Here is a 16,559-nt window from a genome sequence, read left to right on the forward strand (position 1 = left end):
TAACATTAAATATAATTATCACTTTTAGTAAATAATATATTTGGAATAAAATTTGACTTTATGATAAAATTTAATAAAAATAATCATATTAATTATTTTTTTTCTTGATAATTTGTCCTATGTTACTTATAATTTAGATTGAAGTTAGTATTATTTATATAACAATTTTTTAATTTTAAACTAAAATAAATATTACCTTTATTTTTATTCAAATTAAGAAAAATAGTTAATCTAGTTGTAACAATAAATTTATTCTATTTTTACATTTTTTCAAAACTATTTATATATTACTTTTCTCTTTTAAGAATATTCACCTTTTTGTCTCAATTAATTAGAGTATATTTTTTATATTACTTTTCTCTTAAAATTAATGCTACTTTTCATAATTAATACTGCTTATTTTTTTAATCAATTAAAATAAATATCTTTCCAAAAAAATTATAATTAATATTTCATCAAATTAAAATAAAAAGTTAATTAAAAATGTTTTAATTTAAAAATAGTTAATACATAAAATCCTTGTATAGACTTAACTCTTTTTAAGTCTTTGATAAATCAAAGTGTGTGAGCGAAGTGAAGACCCGAACGATGTTTACCAATCATAAAATGAAGACGAAAAATGAATGAAATAAGTCTTTGGGTCCCACATTCTCTCTCTTCTCCGGGCTTTACTTGCATTCTCTCTCTAGATTATATAGTTCTCGGTTTGTCCCCCTCTCTCTCTATCGTTCTGAGATTTTTTGTCTGCTAGCTTCCAAGAGAAAGCACTGTCCAGTTACTGTAAAAAGGCAATACAGGCTTAGCAGAAGGACACTCTGTGTTTCAGTTCTGTTACAATACAATCTTCGTTTTCTGTGAAAAGCCTTGCATGTGTTCTGCCCATCTCTTAGTTTTCAGGACTCTGGGTTTCGTCATGTGAAAATTGAGATGGGTTCTTGTTTTTGACCCCCTCACTTGTTAGGAGCAATTTTTTTTTTTTTTTTTTTTTGAGAACTCACTTTGGTATTTTCAGTGGCAAGTAGCAGATTATGCTAAAACAGGTGAGGCTTGGTTTAGATAACACTTACAAACATGGTTTCTTCCCTTTTTCCTTTACGGGTTGTGGTTGCATGGATCAAATTTGCGTTTCTGGGTTTCAAATTTTAGTTCCTTTACTAGGGTATTTGGCTGCTCAAGATAGTTCTCAATCTTAATTTATGTTCTACCATGCTTATGTATGTAGGCCTGGCAAAGTTTGATTCTTTTGTTCCTAGTTTCTGATGAAGTTTTTGATACTCTGAGGCTGGATCAATATGAGGGTATAGATTTTGTGTTGATTTTTGAAATTGGGTTGGTCTTGTTTTCCATAGACGGCAGACATGGACCCTTAAGTGAAATATTCAATTTTGCTTTCATTTGCAGATTTTTTTTGGTAGTTGGGATCCGTGGTTTCAATAGGCATGGATTTCAAGTGAGTTCAAATTTAAAGTTTCAAGGTTTTGTTGTCAAATTTTGCTGTGTATTTTTCTTAAGGGGTGGAGGAGCTCTTGAAAGGGGAGAATATAAGGCTGCATAGCTGTTACTGGTTGGAACTTGCAATTTATTGAACTCGGCTCAAAATGGGTTCAAGAGTAGATACTGATGATGATAGTGATAACAGAGGTAGTATGTGGGATTTGGATCAGAAGCTTGACCAGCCTATGGATGAAGAGGCAGGAAGGCTCAAAAATATGTACAGAGAAAAAGTAAGATGCCTTATTGCAACTTAGTTTTACATTCTTTCTTTTTCTCTTACCGAATTTATTTTGTCATACTGTTATTTTTGAGGAAAAAAATTGCAATTCATTACTTCTAATTGTGATTCTTAGTTTGTAAAGAAATTAATACTTGTAATGATGATTCGTCAATCCAACATTATAAAGTTCAATTAATGTAGCCATGATCAAATGTCACTCGCTATTCGAAAGGATGCTTGGAATTTGAGTTATGGAATCTCAATTTTCATATGTCCCTCCGTATTCTTAATTTTGGCGCACTTAATTTGTTTTCTTAGTTTTCAACAGTGTCAAGGACTTCATTAGAACACAATTTGAACAAAAAATAGTGATTTCCTTGGAATCAAGAAAGATCCTCTGTTTTTAGATAAATTCCGCAGCATGGGTTTAAAATAGGACAGGGTTTAAAAATTGGTTTGCAATTGTGATTTTGGATGCAACATCAAGGTTTTTGGACTACTTGCAATTGCATTGCAACTGCATTTGTCCCCAATTTCACACAACATTAAGGATTGCCATCAGATTGCAACCGGAATTGCAATTTGAAACCTTATGCAGTCTCATTTAAAAGACAGAGACTTAAAGCAACTTGAGTGCATTGCTAAATATCAATTTGACTAAGAAATCCAGCCTTTTCTATACAGATTACAGATGAAATAATAAGCTACTATGTAGGCTAAGGGATTTGGTATGTAATTCCTTGTTAACATAATTTTTATTTGTTCAGAAGTTTTCTGCATTGTTGCTTCTGCGGCTTGCATTTCAGAGTCTTGGTGTGGTTTACGGAGACTTGGGCACTTCACCCTTGTATGTTTTCTACAACACATTTCCTAATGGAGTGAAAGATCAGGAGGATGTAATTGGAGCTCTTTCTTTGATTATCTATTCTCTTACCTTGGTGCCACTCCTCAAATATGTTTTTGTTGTATTAAGAGCAAATGACAATGGCCAAGGTATGGATTTTTTTGTTAAATTTTGGTGTATATGTTTAAGATATTAAGGTTGTACGAAGGAAGTACTTGGTACTATATTATAACTTTTCTTAGTGACAATCAGCTCTGTTAATCCAGTTTTAGTGATATTTTCAGTCAATAAAATTCCCATGGCGTACATGCTTTGCAGTAAATATTTGCATTCGATATGATAATGTTTGAGTGTATTTGGAAAAACTATGAAAATTAGATTATTTCAATTATTGATTAAATGTAAAATTGATTATTGTTATAATTGATTGTAATGGATTTTTGTTTGGATAAGTTTTCTGAAAAGCGATTTTAAGATATTTAATTTTGTTTTGATACAACAAAAAATCAACATTTTATGTAGTAAATCAACTTTAAGGGGAAAGCTGTTTACAAATTTAAGTTGTTGTCTCAAATAATTTGCTTATTTCACAAACATCTTTTTTACACAAAAACAGCTGAAAGTTGGGAATATGATCTTTCCCAAACACACTTTGACACATACAAATCTGAAATTGGGTAGATATCTTCATACCAGAAAGTTTCCTCCTTGCTTTATGCCTTTTCTGGAACATCTGAATTCTGAAGTACGTTATTATTCATAGATAAATTTTCTTATAGGTATATCAAATACACAGTTTAGTATAGAATGACGATGTCTGATTTCACCAACAAGTTTCTTGTTAATTGATAAACTATCCAGTATCCACAAGAGTTGGTAAAAATAGGTGCAAAAGCACTATTGTATTGCCGGTCTTGAGAGTAGTTTGGAAGTGCAGTAGCCTAGGGTCCCTTATTGGGAGGGGCCCAATTTTTTTTAATCTCTTATATTTCAAGATAAAAAAAATAGAAATTACTTCCTGTTTTATTATTTTCGTACACATGTTAAAACCTTGAATTTATTTTCTATTTTGAAAATATTAAAAAATATGATTGCACATTCGTGATTTAATTGTCATTCAATTATTATTTTTTATTTACGAAAAAGAACTGTCATTTAGTTTCGTATTAAACAATGGCACCCGAAAAAAAATAAAAAAAAGTTGTTTTGAAATAAAAAAAATTTACACTCAATAACATATTACATCCTCTCTAAATTTTATGTATCCAAAAAATGAAAACTACACTTAATAAAATCTGTACTTAATACTTGAAGAAACTATTTTAAAAATAAAAAAATTGCACTGCATACTATTACTATACCCGCCTCTCTAAATCTATATTAAGCACTTAATATATTAAGATATAATTTTTTTATTAAAATTTCATGTCTATTTTTTATAAAAGTTTTTTTTATATATATTTTAATACTTATAGTTAGGGATCCCTAATTTATTATTTTTCCTAGACCCCATAAAATGTAAGGACCTGCCATGCAGCTGTTTTGGGTGTTGTGGTTTTGAGAGATGGATGTGATATTGCATGTGACTTTTTCCCCTCAATCTTAGGGGGTGTGTGGTACATGAATTTTTTTTTCATATTCGGGAATTATGATTCATGGGAATTATAATTGAATCATGATTCCTAAGAATGATTAAAATCCATTTGGTTGGTCATAAATCTTCTTGGGAGTGTTTATAAATATTACTTCGGGATAAAAGATTTTTTACTACAATAAATACATTTTACCAGAGTAAAACTTTCTATTTAACCCAGGAATGTTATAATTCCACCCTTCCCATGGGAACAATTTCATGGGAAAGAATGTTTACTGGAAATTTTATTTTTTAATTAATAAAACAAAGTTCATATTCTCGTGAAAGTATAAAGAATCCTTGTACCAAATGCCTCGGTGTCCCATTCCCCCACTCATGTAAAACTTGTTCTCTTCCCACACATAAATCTCTTTTCACAGAAAGATCAAGGAAGAACTCCTCCATCAGTGTGTGTTCACTTCCTCCTGCATCCTTTTGTCATCCCCAGCAAGTCTCTGTCCAATTGAACTTGAGATAATATTATGTCAATCTGTATGCATTTTATTTTTATTTGGATACAACTTATCTTTTTATACATACATATATACATACATACATACATATATACATACATACATACATATATATATATATATATATATATATATATATATATATATATATATATATATATATATCAACTGCTATGCGATGACTTCTGCTATTAACATATTTCTGCCATTTTCCACAATCCACAAATTGATAACCCTGTTATCCAGTGTCCTTTCATAACTGTAAGATTCACTAACTTTTTATATGGGTCACATTAGATAGATATGCTAGCTTCAGACTTCTGAGATGCAATGAAGTTTTATCAAACTAACATTTGTGGAACAGGTGGGACATTTGCGCTTTATTCCTTGCTTTGCCGACATGCAAAGATAAAAACCATTCCCAACCAGCATCGAACAGATGAAGAGTTAACGACATATAGTTGTTCTACCTTCCATGAAAGGTCATTTGCTGCAAAAACCAAAAGATGGTTAGAAGAACAAGAATCTGCAAAGAGTGTCATTCTTATTCTTGTCCTTGTTGGCACCTGCATGGTTATTGGAGATGGTATTCTTACCCCAGCTATATCTGGTATGCCTTCTTTTTGAAGTTGATCTTGTTCCCTTTTTCTTAAAAATATTTTCATAAATTTCAACCTGCTTGATGTTTACCAAAGTAAGTTATCTATCAATGCATGTGCTATTGTATATTATGCATGTGTGCATATTTGTGCTGATTTACCAAACTGTGAAAGATAATTGCAAATTCATCATAGGGGATGATAAAAAAGGACAATGATGTGGATATAACTTATTGGTAGAATGACCTTATATGCTACTTGAACTAATAGAGTCAGCAACAAAGATGTATTTAAAACTGAAGCTTGAGAGGGGCAAGGAATTCATGATTAGTGTAGTACTTAGGAATCTTGTGTTTTTTGTTACTTGGTTCATTACTTTTTAGGAGTAGACTTTCTTTTCTTCAGATGTATTGTACCATGCACAGAGTACTCTGCTCTATTCATTGCTTTGGAGAACAATTTGTCATCTTTTATCTGATTCTTGCACCATATATATAGGAAGATCTTGGGAAAACTTAAATTGGTCTTTCATATGGATACAATTAACTTGAAAGCTGTAAGTATGATTGGCATCTGCTTTGTTTGATATGTTCTTATGAGCTTGTTTTCATTATAGTCTAAGGTTGATGAAATAAGTCAGAAATAACACAAGGAAAAAATTGAAGCAAGGTGTTAAAAATAACAAATTTTTGAAAATACTATTTTCACCATTTCATTTCATATACAAATCTTGGCAAACAGGAAACACAGTGGTAATAAAATAACATTTTTGTAGTTATTAGTGAAATAGGAAATAAAAACAGAACATCTTCTCAAACCAAACAAGCCCCTGATTATTTCTTGGATCTTTTTCTATTTATGTTTTATGTATGTTGTGTTGCAAGAGGCTCCATACTGAATGTTTTAATTGGTATTAGTGTTTTTTCTTGAGTATCATCTTTAACACATCCTCCATTTATTTGAAGAGATTCATAACCATATCTTCTGTTGTAGTTTTGTCAGCTGTTGGTGGCATCAAGGTAAATCAGCCTCACATGAGTAGTGGTATGCTCCTACGCCTTTGATAAGACATTTTTCTTCAATTGCTACTACTATATTGGGAAGAATTTATTGTTCTTAATTAATTTTAAGTGCATGTCTTGAAATGCTTCTTTTTGTCTGGAATACAGGTGTAGTAGTGCTGGTTGCTGTGGTAATATTAGTTGGGTTCTTCAGCTTGCAACATTATGGCACAGATAGAGTTAGTTGGCTCTTTGCTCCAATTGTCCTTCTTTGGTTTCTCCTAATTGGAGGAATAGGTATATTTAACATCTGGAAGTATGGAAGCAGTGTTCTAAAAGCTTTTTCTCCAGTTTATATATATCGCTATTTTAGAAGAGGAGGAAAAGAAGGCTGGACTTCCCTTGGTGGGATCATGCTCAGCATAACTGGTAAGACTACATTTTTTATTGCTGTTGCTTTCCTTCGTGTATTTCAGAAGCATTAACAAATGAATTGAATTGTTATTATTTTGTACTTACCTACTTGACAATTTGTGATGATTTTTATCAGGGACAGAGGCTCTTTTTGCTGATCTAGCTCATTTTCCGGTCTCAGCTGTACAGCTTGCATTTACTCTAGTTGTGTTTCCTTGCCTTCTTTTGGCTTATACTGGTCAGGCTGCTTACCTTATGAATAACTTAAGCCATTCACAAGATGCTTTTTATCGGTCTATTCCAGGTTAGTCATATTTTTCACACAAAAATTTCGTTTGTCATTTACCTAAAGTATTTGGAATTGTTGGAAAATCACAAGAATCATGGGATTAAATTGATTCTGAAATTATGTGGTTATTATTTGCAGATATGTAATTATTAGGAGAATATTTGTTTTTTTATTTTTATTTTAGGTAGTGGTCTGTTTATTAGCCAAAGCTTAGGAATTTATTCATATCATAGTTTCTATTTTCTAACCTGACGGCTAGCTCTTCTGTATGTATGTTGATGATGAAATGAGGGTGTGATAGAAAATTATCCCAAAATCCTCTTTTAGGAATATATTCTGATAATCAGTGACAGTGAGTATATTGCCACATTCAGAATACAAAATTTAATGGATTCTTCTCTATGTTCTCTTTCCCCTCCTCTTTTCAAATTTATGTTAACTAATTTCTTTCTGTGTTACAAAGCAATTATTTCTTGTTCCAATTGTTGGCATTGGCACCATAGGTTGAATTAAATAGGAGTCATTTTCTATATGATATATGAATAGCAATGTCAGCTTTTCCAGAGGTTTCAAGCGTGTGGATCAATTGGTATGAGATTGTTTTAGGTTAATTAGAGGTCTTAAGTTTGAGTCTTGGATATACAACTACGTTGAATACTTGGAGGGAGAGCTTTGGCACCTATGAAGTATCGGTGTCGTATCTGTGTTGGATACCGATACTCTTCAGATACTTCCAGATACATATCCTAAAAAGCATCCAATCTTTTTTATTTATTTTTTTACCTTTTTTTCTCAGATACTTATTGGATACTTCTAGATATGTATCTGAAAAGTATCCAAAAAAAAAAAACTTGTCTTAAGCTTTTTGTACAGTCATGCTTTTTGTCATGCTTAGAAAGGTAAACAAAATGGATCTTAAAGGGTAGAAGATTCTGTTTATATGCATTTCAACCTTTGACTTTTGTTTATGAAAGATGAAGGGTATAAAAAAGGAGAGACTAGGCTGTGAGACATTAGTAGAGGTATACATCATCCACTTGATGATGATTCTAGGCTTCTTGAATTGGAAGAGTTCTCTCTTGATGAACCAAAATTTGAAACTATGTTTTTTTCTTGATGGTGATAACAGGGGAGAAGAGAGTGATACCATTAACATTAGACAGTAATTTAGTAATGATGTTTTTGAGTCATAAGCTATTGTATAGAATCAATATTAGCTTTAAGTTCTATCAAAGATGCTTTTATTAATATAGTTAACTTAATATGTGCAAAAACTGCATTTTTTGTTATGATTACAAGTCTTTTTTTTTTTTGCAAATTATAATCATCACAGTTATGAGTTAATAAAAGAGAATTTTTAATATCTTTCTTTACCAATATTCTACATCTATATAATTTTTTCTGTAAAATTTTATTAATGTATCCAAAACGTATCATATCATATCCTAAATTTTTAAGAAATTGTCATATCCTTATATTCGTGTTGTATCGTACCCATGTTGTATCATACATGTGTCGTACTAAGTATTTGGGCTTCATAGTTTGGCACCCATAGTGGTCCTACTCAACTCAAGCAAGATTGCCTCTAGTAGAGAATATCTGTGATCCTTAAAAATAAAATGAATAACAATGTGAAAATAACCATCCTTGCATTTTGCTAGACTGCAATCAATGTAGTAAATTTAACTAGTCCTTAGCAACTTAAATGAATCAAAGTTCAAATGCACATCCCTAAATGATAAAGTCATGCCTTATTTACTTTTATTAGACAGTGAGTATAGATGAGTCATATTGATGTTTTGGACCTTTAGGTCAAGTACTTTGGGATATATTGGCCAGTTCTGTCTGTGTGTGTGCACATTGAAGCCTAACCCGTGGGGAATGGATCCTCTCTAGTGACATTATGACTGGATAAGATCCTAATCCTTTAATAAATATTAATAATATAATATATTTTTAATTATAAAGTGAAGTTTAAAATAATTATTGATAAGATCCTTGTCACTTGAAAATTTGAAGTGTTTTTTTTTTTTCACACGAGAGAATCACTTCCCTAACCTGTGTGTTGTTCCTTTTAATATCTTCTCTTTTTATTAGCCAGCTAGAAAGTTTTACCTCACAGCATGCCCTCATTTTTCCAGTGCAGAATTTAGCTGCTTAGGTTTATCATTTATACAAGTAGTGGTTATAGTATATAATTGGATTTTCATTGTCAAACTTGTGCCGTATTTCCATGCGTGGATCAGTTTACATATTTGCCTGAACTGCCATGGTATTTGTTTCTCAATGTTAGTATGTTTAAATACTCTCATTGACTTGCCCTTTTTTGTTGTTTGTATGAATGATACAGATTCAATTCATGTATTAGTTGTTTATCAATTAGATGTTGATTATCCGTAGTTCTGCAGATAGAATATACTGGCCAGTATTTATTGTTGCAACATTTGCAGCCATAGTTGCAAGCCAGGCCACAATAACTGCAACCTTTTCAATTATTAAGCAAGCCCTTGCTCTTGGATGTTTCCCTAGAGTAAAAGTTGTATATACATCAAAGAAATTCCTTGGCCAGATATATATTCCAGATATTAATTGGATCCTTATGATTCTTTGCATCGGTGTTACTGCTGGGTTCGAAAATCAAAACCAGATTGGAAATGCATATGGTAATTTTTTTCCCTTGTTGAATTTTAACATGAATATTTTCTTGCTTTTATATATGCACTTTTTTTCTTTTTAATTTCAGGCTTGATAAGAAGACATTTGAGTAACAATGATTTTAATGCCAAAATATCATGTGAAGTGCAAAGATCCTACGTACATCAGCATCTTTGCATTTTTGTTTTAAAGTCTGTTTAAAGCTCTCAAAAGTCCTTCTAAGTTCTTATTCAAACAGACTCTTGATAAAAAGTGAAATTGAAAACAAATGTATTTTGTGATGATCTATATATCATGCGACATTTTAAAACAATAATATGCTGTTTAGGAAACTTTTTAATGCTCTTCGACATGTTTAATGCTGCACCTCTGTTTTACAATGTCATTACAGCCTTTATTTTAGCATGTGTACTCAATTGTATTATTGTCGTTGTCATAACAGGTACTGCAGTTGTGATAGTCATGCTGGTTACAACATTCCTTATGATTTTAATCATGATACTAGTGTGGCGCTGCCACTGGATTCTTGTCCTCCTCTTCACTGGCTTATCATTGATTGTGGAATTCACATACTTCTCCTCAGTACTATTCAAAGTTGATCAAGGTGGTTGGGTTCCACTTGCAATTGCTGGAGCATTCCTTATTATCATGTCTGTCTGGCATTATGGCACAGTGAAGCGCTACGAGTTTGAAATGCATAGTAAGGTCTCAATGGCATGGATTCTCGGGCTTGGACCGAGTTTAGGACTTGTTCGTGTCCCCGGAATTGGACTAGTGTACACTGAACTTGCAAGTGGAGTACCCCACATCTTCTCTCATTTCATCACCAACCTACCAGCCATCCATTCAGTAGTTGTTTTTGTATGTGTGAAATACCTTCCTGTCTACACAGTCCCAGAAGAAGAGCGATTCCTTGTCAAGAGGATTGGACCTAAGAGTTACCACATCTTTCGATGTGTCGCACGGTATGGGTATAAAGATTTGCACAAGAAAGATGACGATTTTGAGAAAAAACTCTTTGATAACCTTTTCATGTTCGTTCGGCTTGAGTCTATGATGGAAGGATGTTCAGATTCAGATGAATACAGCTTATATGGACACCAAATAGAGCCTTCAAGAGATGGCCTTATGCATAACAATGGAAACACTGTTTCTTCCACTATGGATTTAACAATGTCCTCAGTAGATTCAATAGTACCAGCTAGATCACCAACCCACATGAATATTACTGTCAGGTCTTCTGGTCAAACAAGCAGCCAGACTGAAGTTGATGAACTTGAATTTTTAAACAGCTGCAGGGATGCTGGGGTGGTTCACATACTAGGAAACACAGTTGTGAGGGCAAGGAGGGAATCAAGATTCTACAAGAAAATAGCTGTTGATTATATATATGCATTTCTTAGGAAAGTATGCAGGGAAAATAGTGTCATATTCAATGTTCCTCATGAGAGTCTCTTGAATGTTGGTCAGATTTTTTATGTATAGTATAGCACCATATCCTTTTTTGATTGCCATTTTGTGCAAAGTTTAGCCAAGTGTAGCATAGGAGGAACACTTTGCTTATGGCAATCAATGTTACAATCCGGAGGATCAATTTTAGAAGAATGGCTTTTTGGCAGTTATCTCTTGAAAGTTTAAACTATTACTCCCAAACGGCCAAATAGATTGTTCAACTCATCTTTCTGTTTAAACTAGGTCGTTTTAATCTTTCCATTCCATGCTTCCTAAGTACTTTATATATGTCACTGAAGTGGACTGTCTTTTTTAACAATTTTTTCCATATATAGGCCAAAGAATCAAATCTCAGTCAATATGTTTTTTTTTTTCCCAACCTCTGTCAATATGATGCTGGATCTTGTAAATACTTACATAAATTACATTTAACCCACCAATATACTTTCATTACTTTGGGGGTTTATTCACTTTCTCTACCAGTGGGCACCTCGTGGACTTGGTGCACACATGCAAAGTATACTTTCATTACTGTTTTTTCACTTTCTCTACTAGTTGGAACCTCGTGGATTTAGTGCACACGCAAAACTAGGTTAGGTATGGTGAATACACTCCAAACTATAGGAAAGTTTGGCAGAATTTGCAAAAACTCTTCCAAGCATAAATATATGGGGTATATAGTTATAGTTTGTGGGAATATAGGTGATGCATTTTAGAGGGGGACAAGTTGAGCAAACTCAAAATTATTGGTTAGGCGCAACTAAGCTTTATATGTTTATTGTGTGAAATCTAAGTTTCTTCTTGTGGTAGGGTCGTGGAGTGTATTCTCTACTTACTGTAGTTTGACATTATTACCAAAGGAATAATTCAGCCTATATTACGGTACCAGGGAATCACAAATTTCTGAGCATGACAAATAAATAAGACGAAATACTCGAGCGCCATTCAATTTTCAGTAGTGGTAATTGCAGGCAAAAAGGAATAATTAATAGAGGTACACACAACCTGTGTCAAAGTTTCTCTTTCAAAAAGTACTCACCTCAATCCAACATACCCAGACCATGACCCCAATTACTCATCATTCCAGAATTAAAATCGAAAATAACAGGGTAGGACATTTATCACATTAAAATTGTACATGAAGGAATTTCTGTTATCTATAATGGCTTACCGATGATAGTGAATATATCGAATGCATTGCGGAATTAGTCAAGCATTATTCCGAAACCAAGAAAAGAAAGGTCTTACTTGGAATTGTAACCAATAAAATTCAGGTTTAATTGCACTTTTGTTTTCTTATCAATTTAATTTTCACATTTTTTGTTTGAATTTAACACTAATATTTTAAGTGTACGATTTTATTTTATTAGTGTTTCCATCGTAAGTCGACTGTCACTATTAGGATGATAGCATCCGGGTAGCATCTTGAATTCTTGATGGATTAAGGAAGGTGTTTTTATTTTTATTTTTTATAAACTATCCTTAGTCTCGATCTCAAAGTGATGTGAGATTTTTTTACGCATATCGGAACAAGTCCTTCAATCGAGACTAAGAGACAAGAGTGTATATAAGTAGAGAACAATCCTCACCTTATAAGCTAGTTTTGTAGGGTTGAGTTAGGCTCAAATCTACTATTTTAAGGTGATATCAAAATTATCCTAGATCATTAAAAAAAAGGCTATCTATCCTAGATCATTAAAAAAGGGGTCATCTACCATTTATCCATGTACCAAGCCAATAGTGCTGGAGGCAAGGAAGGTGTACTAGGAAAAACTCAAGTTCCACATCGACTAAAGATAAGACAATTAAAGAATATATAAGTGGAAAGCAACCCTCACCTTACAAGTCATCCACTATTTATCCAGGTACCAAGCTCAATAGTATTGAAGGTAAGGGAGTAGGGTTAAGTAAGATTCAAATTCAATATTTAACCCAATAGTATTGGGACTATTTTAGGCATAGGGATGGCAATGGGGCCCCATGGAGGCGGGTAATAGTAAACCCGCCCCCACCCCCCGTTAGATGAAAATTGGCCCTATATCCATCCCATATCTGCGCGGGTATCCATGAATTTTTTTAATATCCATGGATATTTATAATTTTTTTAAGAAATTAAAAAAGTTAGATTACAAATAATTTTAAGTTTATATTTAATGTCATTGAAATATTAAACATCAAAATTCAATGTTAATTTTGAACTTCTATTTAACGTTAATTTTGTTGAAATAAAAATAAAAATGTAAGATAATCAATAACTTAAAATACATCAATCTCACACAAGTAAGTGAAAGTCTCATATGACAAAGCTACAATAATTCAATATCATAATTCCAAACGAAAGTAAACAACTTAAAATACATAAATTTTATTGGTCCAATCAAAGCTAGAAAATTAATTAAATTACATCCAACATAATTCTATGAAAAGAAAATAAGATGAGAGAGTGTAGTTTTAGGATTATGTAGTATAAGGATAATTGTGATATTTAAGAAATATTATTAAACGGTTACCTACGGGTATGGATATCATCATACTCGCCTCCACCCCGTTTATAAACGGGTAAAAAGTTATTCGTTCCCATTATTCACGGGTACCCAATTAATTTATCCATTTATTATTCATAGCAGATTTTACCCGCAAATATCCGCAGGTACGAATATTTTTATCATCCCTATTTAGACATATTAAAACAAGCCTCCTAACTGAGCCTAAGAGACAAGAGTGGTCTATATTCTCCTTTTAACATCAATATTTTGATCATAAAAGACACCTTAATACATAAAAAAAAAAAAAAATATTTATAAATTACCCTTGACCTTAACTTTTAAAATATGCTAGATTTTTTCAAATATATCGAAACAATTATTAACTTTACATTTAACATTGATGTGATAATGCAGTGGAGTATCATGGCAATATAAATATGACATATTCATACTAAAACACAATACAATGTCGCATCACTATTTCTATTAAATATTATGTGAAGCTAACTGACATGAAAAAATTTCCGAATTAAAATATTAGGAGATTAAATTCACTATTAAATATTAAGTGTTAAATATAAAAAAAAAAAAAAAAAAAAAAAAAAAAAAAAAAGACAATTAAAACAATAGGAGGTAAAATTTGCAAAATGAGAATAATAAGGAACAAAAGTGCAACTCGTTGACAAGACATACTGAGCAAAGAAAACAAGATTCATATGACGTAACAACTTCCGAAACAGATTGTCGGTGCTATGAGTGGGATGAGGGCCCACCAGTTTGCAGGGTCTTAAACCCGAAACAGCCCGTGACTTAGTGGGGCGGATTCAAAAAAGCCCATCTTCTATTTTATTCTTTTTTCTTTGAGTAAAGAGTTTTGTATTGACCCCCAAAATAGGGTTTTAGATCCCCTCAAAAAATAAAAATAAAAACAGGATTAAGACATAATGTAACAAGTGAATGGAAGGATAAATTAAATTCCTTTCTTCAAGTGTAGGGTATTTTGGGAGTAGGGTTTTAAGGGAAAAGGGAGGGGAGGGTATTTTTTTAAACTATATGTTATATACTATATTATTTTTAAGTTCTAATATCTATATTCTATACTATATATACTGTTATATAAAGAAGATCTCTTTTAATAAAAACTTTTGTCCCCATTTTATATGAACTTTTTTACCTTTTTTATTTTACTCAAGAATTTAAATCATTTTCTTTTTCTTTCCCAAATCTCAATGTCTTTTCCTTTTATTTAGTTTTTATTTTCTAATTTTTATATTTCATCGTCTCAAATAACTTATATTTTTTAAGTAACTAATTACTTCATAATTTATTTATATTTTAAAATAAATAAAGAGATATAAAGTGTCTCTTTTTGTCTAGTATATAACATTTTCTCTAGCATATAAGAATTACGTTGATATGGCACCTATTTTTTTCAAAAAAAATATTGAATTAGATAATGTTTATTAATATATATATAATGTCCTTTCTTTTATCTGTTAAAATCCAATTTCCAAATACGCCATAAAGGAACTCTTGGAAACATGAGCTAAGGCTCATAAGCATTCAAGTCATTTTCCAGTTTAATTTCATGAATGTTTTTAATTTTGATCTTCATCAAGAATAAGACATATTATTGTAAATTTTTCTTTTGATACCAGACACAAACTCTATTTAGATATAAATTTAAAAGTGTTTTTAAGATTTTTTTTTACTAATATATATATATATATATATATATATATATATATATATATTATTTTCAGTAGATAAATTATCGATACTTTTAATTTATATCCAACTAGTATAATTTTCAAAAAAATTCAATATTATGATGGTGGCCAGTTCTCCTTCTATCACAGCAACAGATTAAAGGGACTAAGTTCCTGTATCAACTTATACTTAGATGCATGATTTTTAATATTAAAAATAATTATACAAAAAGTTTCACTTCACAAGGTTTGGCAGACACTTGCCATCATGCACTTATTTTCCAATAATAAAAAAAAATTATACTAATATAAAGTAGTTTCTAAGTTCTTCGTTAATTAGTATAAAATTAACTTTAGAAAAGAAAAAAAAAAAGATTTCGATTAACAAAAATTAAATTATTAGTATAAACATTATGAAGTACGCTAATATTTATAATATGATGTATCTCATAAACATAACAATATGAAGCATTGGTAATAGATATTAGTTTCGTATACTATATAACGAAATTATATGTTAGTATCAAGCATCATCATATTATTGTATATACATAATTTTTATATTAACAGATTTATAATTTCTATTAACTGATATCTTTAATAATTCAACAATAATATTATATGTGTACAATAAAAAATAGTCTATAATAATATTATATTATATTATATATACACTAATGATGTAAAATACTTTTATGTTATCTTCTAATCATACATCATTAAAGAGTTACTACAGAATTAATATTTTAATTTATGCAATACATATTATGTTTAAATATATAATTTGTATTTAAAAAATGTATAAATAAAATTTTTAAATATATAAATTATATTTTATATTTATGATAAATAATTTATATTATATTATAAAATTATTTTTATTTATTAATAATTTATTATAAAATTTTAATATTTAATTTATAAATAATTATGATATATAAAAGTTGAATTAGATAAAAAAAATTAAAGAATTCTCACAAGCATTCTTATTAAAAAATCATAAAAATATTCTCATAAAATAAAAATTTATATTTAATATATAAAGATTGATTTAATTGAACTAGAGATATACACAATAAAAAAAATAATTAAAAACTTAATATAAATTTGAAATTATTAATATAAAATTTGATAAGTTATTACATATAACATTTGATAATCAAATGAAAGTATAAAATAATGAAGATCGAAATGGGGGATTTAATATTATGGTAGATATGTAGGGTTATTGAAATGAGTGTTAAAATGATTAAGTTTTTGGGTGCACATGGATGAATGTGAAAGCTTAAC

The 16,559-nt window shown here is 30.6% G+C and overlaps 1 protein-coding gene across 7 annotated transcripts; it reads left to right on the forward strand.

The window, feature by feature from the left end:
• Positions 1–681: 681 nt before the first annotated feature.
• LOC109812788 (potassium transporter 10) lies at positions 682–11,335 on the forward strand. Of its 7 annotated transcripts, XM_083068903.1 has the most exons (10): positions 683–1,040; positions 1,223–1,298; positions 1,402–1,724; positions 2,482–2,707; positions 5,029–5,274; positions 6,257–6,307; positions 6,433–6,693; positions 6,815–6,982; positions 9,376–9,630; positions 10,065–11,335. In XM_083068903.1, the coding sequence occupies exons 3-10, from the start codon at positions 1,599–1,601 to the stop codon at positions 11,105–11,107; spliced, it is 2,376 nt and encodes a 791-aa protein (XP_082925029.1). In that variant the 5' UTR covers positions 683–1,040; positions 1,223–1,298; positions 1,402–1,598; the 3' UTR covers positions 11,108–11,335. The 7 variants fall into 7 exon arrangements, with proteins under 7 accessions (XP_029130105.2, XP_082925029.1, XP_082925028.1 ...); XM_083068902.1 differs by having other exon boundaries at positions 683–1,298; XM_083068901.1 differs by having other exon boundaries at positions 1,223–1,724.
• The last annotated feature ends 5,224 nt before the right edge of the window (positions 11,336–16,559 follow it).

The sequence above is a fragment of the Cajanus cajan genome, chromosome 2 (assembly GCF_000230855.2).
Source record: "Cajanus cajan strain Asha chromosome 2, NIPB_CcT2T_4, whole genome shotgun sequence".
In the NCBI taxonomy this organism is placed as follows: domain Eukaryota; kingdom Viridiplantae; phylum Streptophyta; class Magnoliopsida; order Fabales; family Fabaceae; genus Cajanus; species Cajanus cajan.